At 39.6% G+C, this 19517-nt stretch overlaps 1 protein-coding gene across 2 annotated transcripts in view; it reads right to left on the reverse strand.

The window, feature by feature from the left end:
- Prkaa2 (protein kinase AMP-activated catalytic subunit alpha 2) overlaps positions 1-19517 on the reverse strand; it is a 51555-nt gene that overhangs the window by 24579 nt on the left and 7459 nt on the right. Inside the window, exon 2 of one of the 2 annotated variants that reach the window (XM_075946982.1) lies at positions 955-1096. The exons of the other annotated variant lie outside the window; for it this stretch is intronic. Within the exon in view, the coding sequence (XP_075803097.1) occupies positions 955-1096 (142 nt within the window). The remainder of the gene's footprint in view (positions 1-954; positions 1097-19517) is intronic. 2 annotated transcript variants of the gene reach the window in all.

Genomic DNA, 19517 nt, shown 5'->3' on the forward strand with positions numbered 1-19517 from the left:
TACCGAGCGCCATATTGGGTTCATACCTAGCTATTGTTTCACAACCTGAGTAACAATATGTAAGTTTAACTGGGTAGAACCATGGAGCCACAAATGTGCCTTCCTGGTTGTTTACCCCCGTTAGGATGCCGTCCTCTTACAGACTTGCCATCCTATAATAAGGAATTAGAAATACAGGATTCTCAGCACAGTTCCTGCCTACCATCGAGCACTCCTTAAGCAAAACTACCATTTATTGTATAAAAGCTGCATCCAAGCTTTAAAGTACACTAAAGATAATTCTAGAATTCTACATTATCCTCTACAAAACTAGAACTTTAAACAACATAACAGAATATTACTGCTTAATGTCTCAGTTTTCTATATATCTAGTTAAATTATTTTTCAATTTTACTAACTAGCTTGTAACTCTCCATCTATCTATCTATCCATCTATCTACCTATCCATCATCTGTCCATCTATCCATCTATCCATCCGTCTATCTATCTATCTATCTATCTATCTATCTATCTATCTATCTATCTATCTAACTACTTATTTATTAAGGCCAGTTTTACTAAGTACAGCAGGTTGACCTCAAACTCAAGACCCCCCTTGTCCTGGACTCCAAGTGAGATTACATTAATGTGCTGCTACACCTGGCCTAACATTACTTTTAAATCAAAAATAGAAGAAACAAAAGAACCAACCTAGGAACAATACATTTTCTGAGTAATCTTCACAGTGAAATCTGAAGAACCAGCTTCCACTTGAATACTACCACTTTTGAAGAAATGACTTCTAATTCTAAACCAAGTACGTGCACTGAAGAACTGACAGAGGTGAAATGAATTAAAATTAAAACCGAATATGAACATGAAAACTGATATTTTCTAAAGTTAACTCAAGATATTTATAAAATTTTGTTTTAACTATTTCAGGACTTTTTTATATTTTCAAACAAAAATACTTACAGTTTGATAATATGAGGATGACGAAAGAGTTTAAGATTTTGAATTTCTCGTTTTATTTTTCCAACAACATCTAAACTGCGAATCTTCTGTCTATTTAAGATCTTAACTGCCACTTTATGGCCTGTCAACTGGTGTTCTCCAACTGAAGAAAGAGAAAGAGAAATATTGGCTGTCATAAGAACGGGATCGTCGTGCACCTTCCTAAGTGCCCTACGCTTATTTACTCATGGATCTACTTCAGCAGTCATGGATGCACAGGCCTCAAGTGTTCTTCTTTGCCTCTGCATTTTCCCCTTCAAAAAGAGTCTCTTCAACACAGAAACTACGCCTTGGTCATCTCAGCATCCTCAGTAAAGCAAAGAAAGGTTAGTTCATCTTCTGCATCCCTTCATAAAAATACTATAGAACAGCTTTTAGACAGAATAGGATTCATTATATTTTTCCTTATTTCTCATCTTCTATTTAATATCACTGTATTTATTACAGAATAAATAATTTCTGTAATAAATGTAAAACAATTACTGTTCAAAATTCAAGCTACAGCAATCTCTGCTACTTCACACACTGCTCATCACCCCCTTTTGTTCGGGACCGTGCTAATCTTCTCTGGCTTGGGCCAGCTTTAATGGTTCTGCTAAGGAACACTCTTATTCCCTGTTGGTTAGCACCACTCTATTTATTAACTCCTAGGTGGCCTTCGTTCTGTTCTCTGCTGTTCCTTAAAGATTAGTTTCTAATCTAGATGCATGGTGGCCCCTCGAGTCATCTCACACATCTCTCAGCCACACTTACAACAACTCCATGAAGGATCACTATTCTCCAGGGATAAATGCAACCTAACACAGAAAAGCTAAACAGTTTGTCTGACTGAGGTCACATGCTTAAGGGGAGGCACCACATGTGACCCAGAGTTGTCTTAACTTCAGAACCAAATGTTTAACCACACAATCCAACAATGCTATCCATGTGCTTGGGATAAGAGTGATGCAAACATAAAAGGGACTAATTTAGGAACTGCATTACTTGTTGAGGGACATTATTTTATTTTCATAACTTCATAATTATTTTAATCACATTTTTAAAAGTTTGAAAGTTACTTTCCTCACATATAAAGCAAACCAATTAGTAAAAATCATGTTCAAAGTAGATGGGGTAGGAGGGAGGTATGGGGAGGGAACAGGAGGAGAAGAGGGAGAGGCAACTGTGGTTGGCATGTAAAATAAATAAATGGATGAATGAATAAATAAACAAATAAAATGAATAAATAAATAAAAGTCATGTTCCAAGCAACATCAATTTACTAACATTCTACAATGCTTCCAGAACTTAAGGAAAACTTTGATTTCAGGGAATATCCAATGAAATAGCCTAAATAGTTTTTCTTTCTTTTTTTCTTTCTTTCTTTCTTTCTTTCTTTCTTTCTTTCTTTCTCTCTCTCTCTCTCTCTCTCTCTCTCTTTCAGGGACTATCCAATGAAATAGCTTAAATAGTTTCTTCCTTCTTTCATTCTTTCTTTCTTTCCTTTCTTCCTTTCTTCCTTCCTTTTTTGCTTAAATAGTTTCTTGATGCCTGAGTGTGTATCACATACCCTGGAAATCTGATAACATCCTAGCACTAGTGCACATGGCCCAACAAGTATGACTTTGTCTTCATTCAAATCTACTATGACCTCAAGGAAAGTAAAGACTGCCACCACTTATCACTACAAAAGGGTGAGATTTACTTTCTCCTCCACAGAGCAACTAAAGTACTGTCTAGTGCCAAACGGGACTTTCCCAAGTCAAAGAGGGTGTGGACTCTGTGATGGTTAGTCAAATCGAGTTGACTGAACAAATATTCGAGAGGTTAGTGAAGTACAGCTCTCCATATGTATGTGAAGCCATTCCAAAGATAATTAAAACCTAAAGACACTGACCTATGCGATGGATAAATGTCTTGACAGATCCATGCTACCACAACACGGGTGAAAGGTGGGGGCAAAAGGGCTCTGGAAGGAGGTGATCATGGGAATGTCTGTAAGGCTGCAGTGGCTCCGGTCTGTTTTTCCTTTCTGGCTGATAAAATGTGAACTGCTCTGCTCCAACCTGCCCTTCCATCATGATAGGTAGCGCCTATGAAACTGGTAGCCAAAATAAATAATTCCTCCCTACACATTGTTCCCAGGTATTTTGACCACGTGATATAAAGGTATCTAACATGAAGTCTATCGGCCAAGCAGGTATGTCATTTGTTCTGCTATCACAGGCAAATCTGCAAACAAAAACATGAGTGAACTGACTCAGAAGAATAGGATTTGTCTATATCTGAGGAAAAACTTATCTGTTTGTCTTTATATATGGAGAAAGTTTCCTGAATGAAACACTGAAAAAGAAATGGCATTTTCTATAGAAATGGTTAAGAAAACAGATAAGTAAGAGTCTGAAGTTAAAACACACCAATGCATTGACAATTCCCAGTTTTGAGGAATTACATTAGCCATTTGTCTAATAAATCCTTCAGTGACTTCTTGCTTAACTATAACTAATTATATACAAATAATTTGTCATCCTTTCCTCGGAAAGCCAAATTAAAGTCCAAAAACTTTTTAATAAATACATATATAAGACCAAAAAAATCTTATATGTATATAGCAGACATAAACTTTCCTTTATGGAAATCAAATGTTTGCATTCATCAAAGTTTTATTTCCATTCAATCAATTGAAAAAATCTAAAACATTTGGTAGGCATCTTTTATGAGCAATGGTTTGTTGATCATATGCACATGAAAAGAGATTTACATTAGGCTTCATTGTATTTATGGGGAACAATGACAGCAATTAAACAACTGAAATAAATCTTTTGTTTTGTTTTGTTTTTCGAGACGGGGTTTCTCTGTGGTTTTGGAGCCTGTCCTGGAACTAGCTCTTGTAGACCAGGCTGGTCTCAAACTCACAGAGATCCGCCTGCCTCTGCTTCCTGAGTGCTGGAATTAAAGGCGTGCGCCACCACCGCCCCGCCTGAAATAAATCTTATATGGTATTTAATATTCCTTGTTTGTAAAGGGTAGTTGAAAAAGAATGGACAAGCTTGCCATAGCACCATGTACAAAGCAAGTATTCAAACCATACCTGCTTTGGGGTACAGTAAGAACACTCCCCCACCGAACTACTTTATAGTGAGGCCCACCATGAGAAAGCACTGTGCTAATCACACGAACAGTCCACCCGGGGCAGCATGGTTCTGTTGCACTGCTAGCTGCCCAGCAATATCTACTGTACTTTTTGTACCCCAGGCACAAATCCCAAATTACACCCACACACATGACTAGCAAAAGGAAAGACAGCACCCTACACCTCAGTGTCTAGCTGTAGCCATGTAAAAGTCTCCGCAGTTTCTCCATCTCAAAGTCTGGAACTTAAAAGGTCTGAACCCAAAGGTGAGTTATGTATCCAGAAGCAACAGGGAAAAGAGCAGACAACAGACACTATGACAGTGTGAACTATCTGTCAGAATTTTACGAGAGTTCATACTACCATCTTGTTTAACCCCTCCCCCCTTTTTGAGAATTTCATACAAGTCTACAATGCTGAGGTTCAGCAGCTGTGAGCCACCTGATGTGGTGCTGGGAACTGGACTGAGGTTCTCTATAAGTGCACTCTGCATTGTTGACTGCCGGTCCACCTCCCCAACAACACATACAATGTTTTCTGAACAAACCCACCCCAACCCACACTCCTACACCATTTCTCCATCTTTCATTCATGTGCAACTTTTTTGTTTCTTTCTTTTAACTCGCTAGTCCCTTTAGTGTTATCAGTATGTGTGAGTGTAAAACCATTTCACTGAAGCAAGGGCCAGCTAACAGGATCGGTATCCCTGAAGAAAACTGACTGACCCTCCCTAGTAGCCAGTAGTTCCTCAACTATGAGTGGGACTTTTTGGACCCCTCTCCCATGCATGCTGGATCTTTGCTGGACTGGGCTGTGTGGATCTCACCCATATAGAAACAGCTACTGGGAGTCCTTATGCTCAGCAGCCCCGTCGTGTCTGAAAACACTGCTTAGCCGCAGCCCTCCACAATCTCTAGCTTTCCCTTTCTGTGATGATGGTCTTTGAGTTTTGGGAGGAGGGCCATGATATGGATGTTCCATTTAGGCTGAAACACCCCAGTTTCTTATTCTCTGTGCTGTGACTGGTTTTGAGTCTCTGTACTGTCATCTACAGCAAAAAGATGCTTCTTTGATGAGTTGAAGAGCATAATGGTAAGTATCTAGAGGGCAAACATAATAGTAACAGGTTCTCCCCTAGGGTTTATGACCAACCCAGCAATGTGTTTTTGATCCAGTTAACAGTACCAGGTATGGGTTCTATATTGTGGTCATGCCTTAAATCCAACCGGAATATTGCTAGTTACTCTCATAACATGCCAGCCACTATGCACCAGTGGCCATACCTTGCCAGAATAGTCATTATTGTAGCTCCCAGGGTTCACATCTGGGTAAGATATTGATGGCTTTTCCCTCTCGGTAGCCTGCATAGTGCCTTCTGGCAACACAAAAGCTAGCCAGTTCAGATAAAGATTCCAGGTCAGTACCAGCTTGATTTCTGTATCCTATGACTCATGTACATGGTGACTGACTTCCGCAATCAGATCTTACCCTTCCAATTCCTGGTGGGCAGCCAAGAGCAATCACAATGGCCTGCATTGTTTGGGGGAGTCCATGGGAACCCCCTTGACCAACAAGTTGAAGAAAGATAGACCCTTTTATTCAGTTGAAGAGGGGTAGACCTTGCATCAAGTTGAAAAGGAATAGGCCCTTTTCACAAGTTGAAGATGGGCTACCTTTTTATTTTCTGCATATGTCTGCCCCTGATGATTAACAACTACTTACTCAGAACACTTTAAAACTCCCTTCAGGGCTCTTCTGAACTCCACATGCATGCTATGGCATGCACACACACCATAAATACATACATACATAGATGTGCAATAATTAACTTCAAATATTCAATTTTGCTGGAGTATCTATTAATAGTCCCTTCTGACTTTCTTAAATTCTAGCCATATCCACAAAATACTTTCTAAAACCAAGGAGCACTGTGGAGGGAAACCCACACTCACTCAGACTGCACCTGAACTATGCCTTTTATGATTTATTTTTTTTGTTTCTTATCTGTTTGTTTAGGGCCTGGGGGTGGGGTGTTGGCAGACAGTATCACTCTGTTACTCTGGCTAGACTGATACTCACTATGTATGTATACCAGGCAGGCCTCAAACTTGTAGCAATCCACCTGCCTCTCCCACCCCCAGCCCAAAGTTCATTTCGAAAATTAATAATAGAGCTTCTATTTAAAGCCACATCTTGGTACCTACAAAGCAATTCTCAGGGAAAATTAAGTTTGTTCTCTTCCACTTCCCAGGAATCCTACTGTCCCTAGTGAATAACTGGAAACAACATTGAGACTAAAAAAAAAAAAAAAAAGCACATTAAAACTCTTTGTTGTGTATACATCTGGGTGTTTGCATAAATGTGTATGTTCTTGTCAGGTGTCTCCCTCAATCACTCCTCTCCCCCCTCCCCGTTTCTTAAAGACAGGATCTTTCAATGACCCTGTAGTAGTTAGAGTGGCTGCCAACAAGTCCAAAGATCTTTCTGTCTTCACCTCCCCGGAGCAAGGAATATAGGTGCTACAACAACTGATTTTTTTTTATAGGTGCTAAGGATGAAACTCAAGTCCCCATGTTTGTATGACAGTCTTTTATCAAGCCATCTCCCCTATCCCTCAAACAAAGCTCTTTGTAAAAAGATATACTATATATTCTCAAATATAATCTGACAGACTTATTACATTTATTTATTCATTTGTATAGACCCCTACAAGTAAATCTGATGGGTTATTTTTTATCAAAAGTGATACATTAGAAATAAAGACATATGTCCAGTTTAGAAGTGGACAAATCACTTCAATGGGCACTTCATAAAAGGAATGCAAATGGGCAAAAAATAGGTACAGAATGTTCAGTATCATCAGCCTCTAAGGAAATATAAACCAGCTTCAGTTAGAATGGCTTTTCGTTTGAACAAGGAATTCTTTTATATTGTTTGTTAGAAATATAAAGTATAACTATTATAAAGAACAGTGTGGTAATTCCCCCCAAAAACTAAAAGACAATCTAGCTATCTCAAGCCTAAGAACAAATCCAAATGAAATTACTATTCTACCAAACAGACACATTGAGGTCCGAGTCACTGAGACATTCACAATACAGTGAGATATGTAACCAACCTGGGTGCCCACCAACGCGTGAGCAGCTAACGAAAAGATGGTCTATAAACATGATGGAACGCTAAAGAAAGCCAACATCCTGTAATTTACAGTAAAATGAAAGGACCTGGGTAATGTGAAATAAACCAGGGAAGAAAGACGGGTATCACATATTCTCCCTCATATGTGGAAGCTGAAATAGCATGGTCTAAATGTAGAAGTGATGGGGAATCTCGGCCAGCCAATGATCTTTAAGGGGTTGGACCAGGTTAGGGTGTGACCTTTTGGGTACCGGAGAAAACCACCGCCCACCTAGGGTTCATTCGTGTTCGTTCTCTCTCTCTCCCTCTCTCTCTCCTTCCCTCCCTCCACCCCCCCCCCCCAGCTGAGGTTGGACTTTTCATTCCTGTTTCATGAATTTGTCCCTTATAATAAAGAAAATATAACTAAATTATCTTGGAGTTAGCCTGGGATGCTTTAAACAGTGCCTTTCAACAATTGGCACCAACATGGGGCTTAGGGACTGGTACATCTCCTTTTTGGGACCCTCATGGCTCCAGCCAGCCACTGCTGGGCCCCACGTGGGTATTTGGGTACTGACCCTCCCCGTGCCACAGCTCTACAGCAGCCTCTGGCCTTGGTAATATTTCAGAGCCACTCTGGGTCCAGCTTCCCCGGCACACCACAGAGGCCCAGAGAGGGCGCAGGCTTCCCCAGGTGTCTCCGTCGGTGTTGCTGCCTTGCTGTTTCTGTAATACCCACACTGCGGCTGCCCAGTTAGGAATCTCCTTGGAGCACACAGTCTGTGATTTGCACTGACAAAAGGCTCTGGGTTTTCTCTTTATCCTGGTCACCAATTCTTGAGATCGCTTTCATCATCTTAAAAACTGATCTTAATTTAAGCATTTTTTTTCAGTATCTAATACACTAAAATCAATTCAAAAAGTCCACGGCTTTAATTTTCCAACCACGCAGCTACAACTGAGACACCTGCTGGCCAGTAACGGTTATTGTACCTACCTCAACTCGATACATTTTTTTTTTAAGCAAAGATCCTTTATTTTATGCAAGTTTGCAAACTTGGTCTCGCGGTATATCCAACATATTGAAATAGATAAAGTACGCTGAGCTCAGTTAGAGTTGGGTTTTTATAGTACTAAAAGTGGGGGTGAGGGGTGTCTAGGGGTGTCCTGGTGAGAAATACCTAACATTCCAACTCAATACATTTTATAACAGATGAGATTTATAAGGTCAACATGACTGATAACAATGCAAGAGTTCAACAGTTTTTTTTTTACTTATACCATGGATGGTTATTATGTAAGGCTTATGTGATTTTCTTCCTACATCCCTATATTTCAGTCTAGGGATTAGCTTTGTCTTTCATATTTTCTCCTTAAAAAATGCCTTAATAATAGAGTCAAAAATGAGGCACTTTTAAAAATTATATAGTCTTTACATACTGATAATGACCAGCTAAAAAGGAAAATCATCACTATGGAGAAGGATACAACCAATTTGACAAACAAAACCCAATCAATGACAGAGGGTGCTGAGATATTGTCTGAGAGAATTCATGTTGTTAAATGTATTCATCAAAATCTGTTAAACAGTTGTAATAGATTAACAGATAGGGTGTCTCTCCAGGATGGTAATAAATATGCCATAAAAATTATGTCTAAGGATGAGACGTTATCTTTACTGGACCGACTTTATACCTTGGAATCCTCAATGAGGGCATTAAAACAAAACACCAGACAGGAGATCCAGTCTTTATAAAAGGCAGTGGTAAAAAGATTTAAAAAGATTAAAAAATTTATCAAAATTGATGAGCAGGGACAAAAGGTACAAAGACAAAATTTAGCCTCATCAGTACATACCAAACTCCAGGATGGCTTACCCAGAGTTCTAACTACCTATCCAGCAATCTCCTCAGAAAGATCATCTGGCACCAAGTACCTAAGGTAGTCAAAGAATATACATGGGAGCCTAGACGTGTGAGTGATCTAAAAAAAATTAAACAAGCAATAGTTTCTTATGGCCTACACTCACCCTTTGTTAGGAAATGTGGGCTTCAAGCAATGAGGCTACCCCACATTATTCAATTAATCTCAGCGGTCCTAGAAATGGACCACAGCTTCTCTAAAAATGTTATTGGAGAAAAGAGGCAAAACCTTTTAAAGCAGAGAAACGCAAAAAGACTTAAGATTTCCCAAGATCAAATTCTTGGTGTGGGACTTTACTTTGATTCTCACGACCAGGCTCTTTATGACAAACACACCTTGTCCCTATGTAACACAGCAGCCTTAAATGCTTGGGACAGGATTCAGGAACCAAAAAAGAAAATTAAATCATATATTAGGGTTAAACAGGGACAGAAAGAATCCTTTAGTGACTCTTTACAAAGATTAACTAAGGCAGTACAAATAGGAGTAACAGATCCAGAAGCTAAATATGTACTAATTGAATCTTTGGCTTTTGAGAATGCCACCTTAAAATACAAAAAGATCCTTGATCCTTTAAAGGTTAGATCAACATCAATAGATAAATGGATCTTATTCACAATGAATGTTGAGACATTTGACTATAGTACTAAAGCTTGGGTAGGAGAAACAATTTCCAATGGTATGAGGAGACATCAAAATGTCAAAAATTTTTTTGTTTTGTTTTTTTGGGTTTTTCGAGACAGGGTTTCTCTGTGGTTTTGGAGCCTGTCCTGGAACTAGCTCTTGTAGACCAGGCTGGTCTTGAACTCACAGAGATCCGCCTGCCTCTGCCTCCCAAGTGCTGGGATTAAAGGCGTGCGCCACCACCGCCCGGCTTGTCAAATGTTTTAATTGTGGTAAAATAGGATATCTCAGAAGGGATTATAGCACATCCTTCAACACAGAAGAGTAATTACAAGAGATTAGGAAAGATGGATACAGGAGACTGAATTTGATCCACATGTATTAGAGTATCAAACTAAACCCTGTAAGATGGTCTTAAAGACAAAATCTGAAATAGTGCAGAAAAAATCTATTTCTATAATGATATGAATGAGTTTTAAATTTATGTCTTTCAAACATGGCAAAATGATATAAATGGAAAAAACACAGAATGCTTAAAGCAGCATTATTCATGATAATTAAAGTACAAAAACTTTCCAAATGTCTATTAACAAAAACAAATAGTGCAGACTTAATGTAACATGGGACTGAACAAATTACAATTATATGCAACTACAGACAAAAAACTCACAAACATAATCTCAGGTAGAAGAAACAAGATATAAACAATTCTGCTTCTAAAAAGTTCAAAGGGGGTGCAATTATGCATGGGGGTGGCTTTTAGTGGGAACAAAGAATGGAGGCATTGACCAAAGGGAGCTCCTGGGATACCATTTCTGTGGCTTTTTAGAAGCAGTGCTCATGGGTGGTGTTTATACTATCAGTACCCCTGGAAAGAGTGATGAGAATGATGAGGATCTTTCAAGAATAGAGGATGCTGTGGTTGTCAATGAGAAATGTCCCCCATTGACTCACATTTTGAACACTTGATCCCCAGTCGGTAGTACTATTTAGAAAGATTGTGGAATCTTTAGGAGTTAAGAGTTTTTCTAGAAGAAGTAAGTCATTGGGGTGGGCCTTGAGGTTTTATTGCACAGCCTCATTTCCTGTTCATTCCCTGCTTCCTGAATGTACATGCAATGCAGCCAGCCAGACTTCTGACATCATATCTCCCTTTGCCTGCTGCCATGTCTTCACCACTACAGAGACTGTAGATCTCTGGAACTAAGTCAAAATAAATTTTTCTTCCTTGCATTGCTTTTGTCAAGGTATTTTATCACAGGAACAAGAAAGTAAGTAGGTGGGGTGGATAATTTTAAGTCAATTAAGAGCTCTTAGAGGCCCTGGACATGATGGTATATACCTGGCTTCCCAGAGGCAGAGATAGAAGGATCACCCCAACTTCGTTCTACATAGTAGTTCTAGGCCAAACAGGGACATCCAATGAGAGTCCATATCAAAAACATTAGGACACTGAATCAATACCTAAACTATGGCAAGTACAAGGTTATTAAATCTATCAGCAAGCTGGAACTTGGTGCAGAGATTGGCCCAGTTTGTTGGCCTTTACTCATGCCAACACTAACTCTGGGAACGAGTCAGGAGTGATCTGATGTACATATGCCCTAACTCCTACCATCACCAGACTCCTGCCAAAATAACACAAGGCTCCTTTCTTCTTTGCCCATGATGAAACTGTCTCACTGATTTTCTCCAAATTTCCTTTTCACGAAGTCCTTAAATTCTCTGAAAATTGTTCTAACATGGAAGCAAAAGACTTTTATTTTTGGCCTATGACTAAGCACCATACTAAGAACTGTATGGGTATATTCAATTCTCCAAACTCAGACGGAAGACATGTAGCATCATGCCTAGGCTGCAGAGAGCACACTAGGAACTGAGAGGACATATGGGCATGACAGCACGTTAAATGCTAACACAGGGAACAAGGTGTAGCAGGAGTAATAAAAACCCAGAGACATGGGGGTTCAACCTGAAGATCAGAAAGGCAAAACAGCCAACCCCTAGAGAGACCTTTTACCTCTACCAAATCTTCAAACCAAAAGGGCAAAACTCTGTCTCCATGAATCCTCAGACTCCACACTCCACTGAGTTGCTGTCTCTTCCCCTTTATATTCCTTTCTCTGCTCAGCCATATCGCTCCTGTCTCCACCTCCCTAGTGCTGGGATTAAACATGTGTGACTCCCAAACACTGGGATTAAAGGTGTGAGCTACTATCACCTGGATCTGTTTCTGAATTATCTTGTGTATCCCAGGGTATCCTTGAACTCACAGAGATCCATCTGCCTCTGTCTCCCAAATCCTAAGATTAAAGGTGTGTGCCACCGTTCCCTGGCCTGTAGGACTGACTAGTGTGGTTGCTCTGCCCTCTGATGCTCAGGCAAGCTTTATTAATTAAAATAAAAATAACAGACCACTATAACAAGGAGCTTATTTTAGCTCATAGCTCAAGAACACGGGTTAATATGGTAGGAAGTCATAGCTGCAGGACCTTGGTGGCTGCTCAAACTGCTCCGTGGTGACAAAGTTGAGATCTGAATGCTGCAGCCCCATAATCTTTCTCCTTTTTATCTGGTCCAGGACCCTAGGCTATGAAATGGTGCTGCCCACATTTCGTGTAGGTTTTCTTACTCCAGTTAACCTACTCTAGAAGATCCCTTACTGACATGTTCAGAACTTTGTTTTCATGGTGATTCTAAATCCTATTAAGTTGATAAACAAGATTAGCCATCACAATCCCACTTACTGTCAACCTGACACACAAACATAGCAGGTTAAGTCATAACCTTCCACCCCTTGTCCTCAGCCTCATGGGCATCTGATAATGCAAAATGTATCCAATCTAATTTCACAAGTCCTTATAATCTTTACCAGTTGCCTCACTGTTTAAAATTCCAAAGTCCAAGCTTCTGTTGAGACTGGAGGTAATCTCTTAATTGGGAGTCACTATAAACTCAAAGTTATAGTCTTACAATACACAAAGACACAGAATAAACATGCCCATTCCGAAGAGAGCTCTGGGGCACAGCAAGAAGGACTTGACAGAAAATTCATCAAGAAGCAAGACAGAAAATTCATCAGGGAAAACAGCACATCCTAAAGCTCCACTCTGAGTGGATTTAGGGGATCATGGTGGAATCATTTGGGCTCCAAGGAGTTTGGATGGCCTCATCCCTCAACTCTGCTGCTTGAAGTACATACAGCCCCTCTTTTGAGTCAACAATCCCCCTCCATGCCTACAGTTTTCTTCAGCAGAAATTCCATAGTAGCATTACCCACACAACAGGGTCTTCACTACAACCTTGTGACCTTGCAGGATCTCCTCCTAACTTGAACTCCGACCCTGGCACACATTGCCTGTCCTTAGTGGCTCTCTGGAGGTCTGTGGTGCAGAGTTCATAACCTCCTTAATCTTGCCTCTTTTATGCCTGTTAAACCAGTATCCTGTGGACAATGCTGCCAAGTCCCGCAGCAGCTTGGACTAGAGCCTGACCTTTTGGACTATAGTTGTACTGGCCTCTCTATGCTGACTCAGAGTGAACACTTTCCTAGAAAATTGATTTCGGTCTGGGAACCCCTACAAAATCCTTCTTGGTTTAGGCTCCCTCCTTTCATTAGAGCCTTCTGTGAGCGAGGTCTTGCCCTCTGAGCACCTTTCCTATTGCCCCAATGCTGAGTTCCAATTTCTCTTTCGTGGCACTCATCTCCTTAACAATTACAGATGTTTTTGTTTTGTTTTGTTTTGGTTTTTGGTTTTGCTGTTTTATTTGTTGTTTGTTTGATTCTGTTTTTCAAGACAATATTTCTCTGTCATGGAACTCACTCTGCAGACCAAACTGGCCTTGAAATTAGAACTCAGAGATCCACCTGCCTCTTCCCGAGTGCTGGGAACACTGCCACCACCGCCACCTACCAGATGTTGTTTGTTTTGTTTGTTAATCATCAACCTTGTCTGAAACCTGACACTTAATTCACACATTTCCTCCCCTAACTTCAGCTTTACTCAACGTTCTGCTCTTTCTCTCTGCAGACCTGGATTATGCCAATGAGCAGCAACCATAACAGTCTGAATGCTATTCCATCTGGTTAACTTCCCCTGTCAAATGAATTGGTCCATACCATTCAGCCTCACTCGGGTTCTCAGGAAACAGGTAAAATACAGCCAGAATCTTCTACCAAAATATTGTAAGACTAGTCCCTAACCCAGTTCCAGACAGACTCCTTGTTCACCTCTGACATCTCACAAGGTAGGCCTTTGTCCACATGTCTCTCAACATTCTTGTCTTCCAAGATCCCAACAGAATGTTCCATTAAATTCTGCTCACAGCCCTTTAGAGCCTTTGTAGTCCACAGGTGCAAACTCTCCACAGTCCTCCTGCAAACCAGTTTCAAAGAACCACCACTCCTGAGTACCAATTATATGTTTTAGTTAACTTTCCTCATTACAATAGCCAAATTACCAACGAAAGTAATTAAGAACAAGGGGTTTATTTTGGTTTAGAGTTCATCATGAGGGGAAGTCATGGCGGGGGAGCTTACAGCAGCTAGTCACATCATATCCACACAGAGATGGATACCTCAACTCAGAAACTGGTTTCCTTTTTATTCAAAGAGGACCACAACCCATGGAATGGTGCTGCCCACATTCAGTGTGGCATTCCACCTCCACCTAATTTTAAAAAGCCCAGAGAACTGTTTCCACAATGATTTTAAATCCCATCAACTTGAAAAGTTTTACCAACACAGACAGGATGGTGTGTCCAGGGCCTAAACACAAAACTCAAACTAGTTTACCCCTAGATCACCAATGCCTCTTGTCATGTATCAAGTGTCCTTGTCACATCTGCATGCTTATCACACTTGCATCTTATCACGTTATCGCAGCACGTAATAATAAATGAAGCCATGATGGAAGGAAGGGCACTGGATGAGAGTAATCAAAACGAGCCACTTATTATTCCATCAAAGAGCAAGGTGGAGATAGAGGTGTGCCCTTCGTTGTGAACCAGACACAAGCTGAAACTGGAGAAATAAAACCTGGCTAAAACTACTGACAGTCCCATAATAATACATATAGAACAGATTCAGTACTGAAAGGATGAGTCCACATATCCCAAAAGACCTTTCTCACTTGGTTGTTTTTACTATGTGAGTGTGTGTATTTTTCATTCTTTCAATCAGTAAATATTGTTTGACTGACGTATGTAAAGAATTGCCTTAAATGCTGAAAATAAGCAGAAGTTGCACTCTGGCAGAGAATATAAATAATAAGCAAGCATATGAAATAATGTTGGTTCAATGGCAATAAATTAAGAAAATAAAGCACATAAAGAGAAAAAACACAGGCTATTTTAAATCAATCAGGAAAGGCCCGAGGACTTTTTGTTTTTTTTAAAATAAAAACTCTATACTTAACTTCTTTAACCTCAAGGTATATTGATTTCTACTTTTTTGGGAGGTGGGTGGGGGGTTAAGACAGAGTCCCACTATGTGGCTCTGACTGTCCTGGAACTCACTAGGTAGACTAGCACTCACTTTGTATGGATCACAACTGCCTGTATCTCCAGGTCCAGGGAATCTGAGATACTCTCCTAGCCTCTGTGGACACTGCATAGATATGCCACAAACCCCTACAAAGAGACACACACATACATATAATTAATATATTTTAAAAATACCACTTAAAAAAGGAAAACCTAAGGCTCCCTTTCTATTCACACCTACCCTACAATAGATATGCCACAAACCCCTACACAGAGACACACACATACATATAATTAATATATTTTAAAAATACCACTTAAAAAGGAAAACCTAAGGCTCCCTTTCTATTCACACCTAGCCTACAATTAACGTTTTCTGTAGAGGTTCCAATAATAAATAGAGAGGACTTTCACTGTGTTCCAGTTTGTGTCCCATGCATTCTTTCCATCCTTTGTCTCTCTAGGTCCAACCTGGATATTTTCTTTTGACCAATCATTTTCTGCACTGATCTTTTCAGTAGAGTCCAATCTGTTAAGACATTTAGAAAGTTCTATTTTGATGACTACATTTTTCTGTTCTACAAATTTCCTTTGTCCAGTACTGAAAAAAAAAAACCTTGACCTTGGACATATGAATAAGTAAGTTAAGGTTCATGTCTGATAACTTTAAAATCTGAATCACTTTCATGTATTTCCTGTTACCACAAAACTCTCCTACAATGCTGAATGTCGTGTGTGAACATCTGTAGAGACCCCACTTGACTTTCTTTCCTTTACAGAAGACAGGAAGTAGACATTCTTAGTCTGGGATTAAATGGACCATAAGCAGAATTTTTCATCTTCCAAGTACTGGAACCATGAACTCACATGCTTACCAAGGATTGGCTCTAAAAACTTTAACTCTATCTTCTCCTCAGGACTAGACCTGCTTAGTTCTCTCTTCTGGCTATGGCTCTCTGCTTGATGTCTCACATTTACACCTTACATATTAGCAAACCTCTCAGAACGTCAAGTTCACGCCAGAGGATTTTTCTTCTCAGAAGGTTTCCTTGAAATAGTTTTGGCTGCCTTCAAACAGATGGTTGTGAAGTTACTTGGGGTTTATCCTCCAGTTTTCTAGTTTTCTTAAGCAGAAAGTTCATTTCATACAAGCTATAGTCAGGGTAGACGGCAATAACACTGGGGGAAATGAATGCACAAAGACAGAATGCTAAAGCTGACAAGCACATCACAGGCAGCTATGCCTACCTTCCATGGAAACTAGGTAGTCTGCAGTAATGAGCCTGCTGGACGACCATCTACACCCAAGTAAATGGGTCAATAACAAATCTCACTGATGCATGGTACAGGTGTCTGGAAACAACCCTCACTGCGGCCCATAATGCACCTCCTTGCATCCGTCTCTAAGCCATCCCCAGTTATGGCGACTCTTTTTCCAGATGATGGTACTTTAGCTGCTTAACGCACAGTCACACCTGTTTCCTCACAGTGCAAAAACCATTACATTTCCTCTATAAGAGGGTACACGCACACTTGTGGAGTTCTCCTAGAGATGAAGCTTACTGTCAGAATGAATCACAGCTGGCTATATTTTTTCCAAGCTGTAACACCAAGAACTGAACCTATTATTCCAAATTTGACATAAAGTATGATGAAACAAAACTTCTACAACCACCAATTGATATTGTCTCTGCACATCTGTTTTCTGCCTGGAAACAATTTTATCATTTAAACATTCATAATACCTAGTTCTTAAGCTTGTGGTCACCAAAAACAAAAAACAAACAAACAAAAAAAAAAAAACCTCTGAGTCTTTGGAACTACTATCAATTGTTCCATTCTTTATGCACCACCTGTGTTTTGGTTTCAGTTTTAACCTAAGAGCTAGATTTGACACTTGTTCCTATTGAATTTCACTTTTCTGGTTTTTATATAGCAACCTAAATATTCTATTCAGTTAAAACAGTGATTCTATAGTTTGTCTGCCAGTTACTTCATCTAGCTTTTTGCCACCCTAAACAGCAACTCTTATTGGATCTGAGGTCATGTCAAAATCGTTTGAATAAACTCAATTGTATGAACTAGAGAGATGGTTCCATGGTTAAAAGCATCTACTGCTCTTCCAGAGGACCTGAGTTCAATTCCCCGCACCTCTCAGGCAGGTCACGGGTCCAATACCTTTGGCCTCTGCAGGCACTTGCACATACACACACATATACACATAACTAAAAATAAATTAAGACAATTCAAGTATAAAGAGAGCATGCCCTTCCTGATCGTACCTGACTCCTCTGAGAACAGTACTTCAGCAGCAATAAACCATCCGGAGCACGTTTTATCTTAATCACAAAGCTACTATGAACAACAGCAAACTTTCTTGCTAAAATCAACTGATAGTATGCAGTCTAGTTGTAAGATTATCTAACAACTCACAAAGCACTGGAACAGGCTATGAAGAGAGGACCTGGTACAAATTGGAGAGAAGATGGGCTCATCATATAATAGTAACTTAAGACATTAAGTAGGAAACAAGAATCATTTAAGCAAATTATGTTAACATTCTCATTTCATTTAAATTAGTAAGTCAGATGTTTGTAGTAGTGTCTATAGCCACACTAATAACAATAATATTATTTGTGCTTGCTAGTCAATATAACTAAGCACAGGAAATATATAATATATACTGGTGGCATTATTGCATTACCTTGGGAGGACTGAAATCAGTTCTGGAATCTCATACAGCACCAACTCAAGCAGAGTCAAGAAGGAAAACAAAAACAATGCATACTAATAGAATTGTGCAAATAAAGTAAGAATTTAGAAAAAAGAATTGGGGGTATAAGTAAACATTTAATTTCATTATCATTCCACTATAGTAACCATTTTTAATTGGTTGATAGAGAATTTACAATTTAAAAAAAGACAGAAGTACCTAATGCACACATACCGCTCATTGAGTTTTAATAATACATAAAATGACAATAACCCAAAGAGCAAATATTTTAATAACAAAGCACACTAGCATTTGGAAAAAGAGATGTAAATTTTGTTAGTGTTTTTAGCTACATAAAAGGCTGATTTTAAAAATCTAAGATTCATTGAAAGAAAAATATTTAAAACTTTAAAAGCAAAGGCACCACCAAACGAAACAAATGAAAATCTATCAGAGGCGAGCACCATTAAACAAGTCTCTGCTTAGGCAAGGAGACTGCTCCCTTGATGCAGGGAAGAAAGTTTCTATTATTAGCAGAGATAAAAACTCCCTGAAATTCCTTCCTCACTAGCACCATGCTAAAAATAAGATGGTTTACCACACATCAAAATAAACACCGCTTTGCATATTCATCTCATTTGCCTAAATAGAAAAGTACAAACCTGATTCGCAAACTTTCTCTCATATTTGGATCTCAATGTGCTAAGATTTGCTCTCATTGTTACAGAACATTCAACATTGATACCCACCGACTCTCATAAAGGATTTGAGATTAGATCTTTCTGCTAGATCAAATTAAATTACCTACCTGACCTCAAAAATTAAAATTTTCTGCAAAATATTTTCCCTATCATTACGGAAAGCACAGGGATCGCAGGGTATTGAGGTAGTATCACTCAGCAGAGCATTCCCTCAGCTGGCTAGAAGCACAAGAGAACCCAACAGTTTGGCCTGTTTCTACTCAAGCAGTGACAGCAACAAAAATAAGGAAAAGCAGCCCCGTGTCAGCACGAGAACATGACATGATCTCTTCTGGGGATTTAGGACACGGCCTTCTACATGAGATGAACACAATGTGCCTTCACACTTGCCTTCGTGAGTGGGAGAGCGTGAGACGTGAGCAGTGGCTACACAGCTGGAGATTAAGTTCCATTCTCGGAACCAGATCACAGCTAATGCTCACAATGTAGCTGTGAATATGAGGACCTTCTGAGCTACGTATTTCCATGTACTTCTCACAGCTGTGTAAGGAACATATGAGTTTGGCACATGCCACCACACCTGGCTCGTGACAGGCCAAGTTCCGCACTGCGTCATCCGACTCCAACGTCTGTACACTGAAGAGCGTGTGCAAGTGCCATGTCTCTGCAGACATGCCCGGCACGCATCTACCACTTGTGACAGAAGACTACTCTGTCGATCGATAAACCCAAATGTACATAGCATAGTAATTACAATATAGTTTATAGTTTTTTAAAACCTTATTTCCCTTTGCTATTTTATTTTTTGCTGTCTGTTTTATTTTTGAGGCAGACACTGACTGTGTAG

The sequence above is a fragment of the Microtus pennsylvanicus genome, chromosome 13, assembly GCF_037038515.1.
Source record: "Microtus pennsylvanicus isolate mMicPen1 chromosome 13, mMicPen1.hap1, whole genome shotgun sequence".
NCBI lineage: Eukaryota > Metazoa > Chordata > Mammalia > Rodentia > Cricetidae > Microtus > Microtus pennsylvanicus.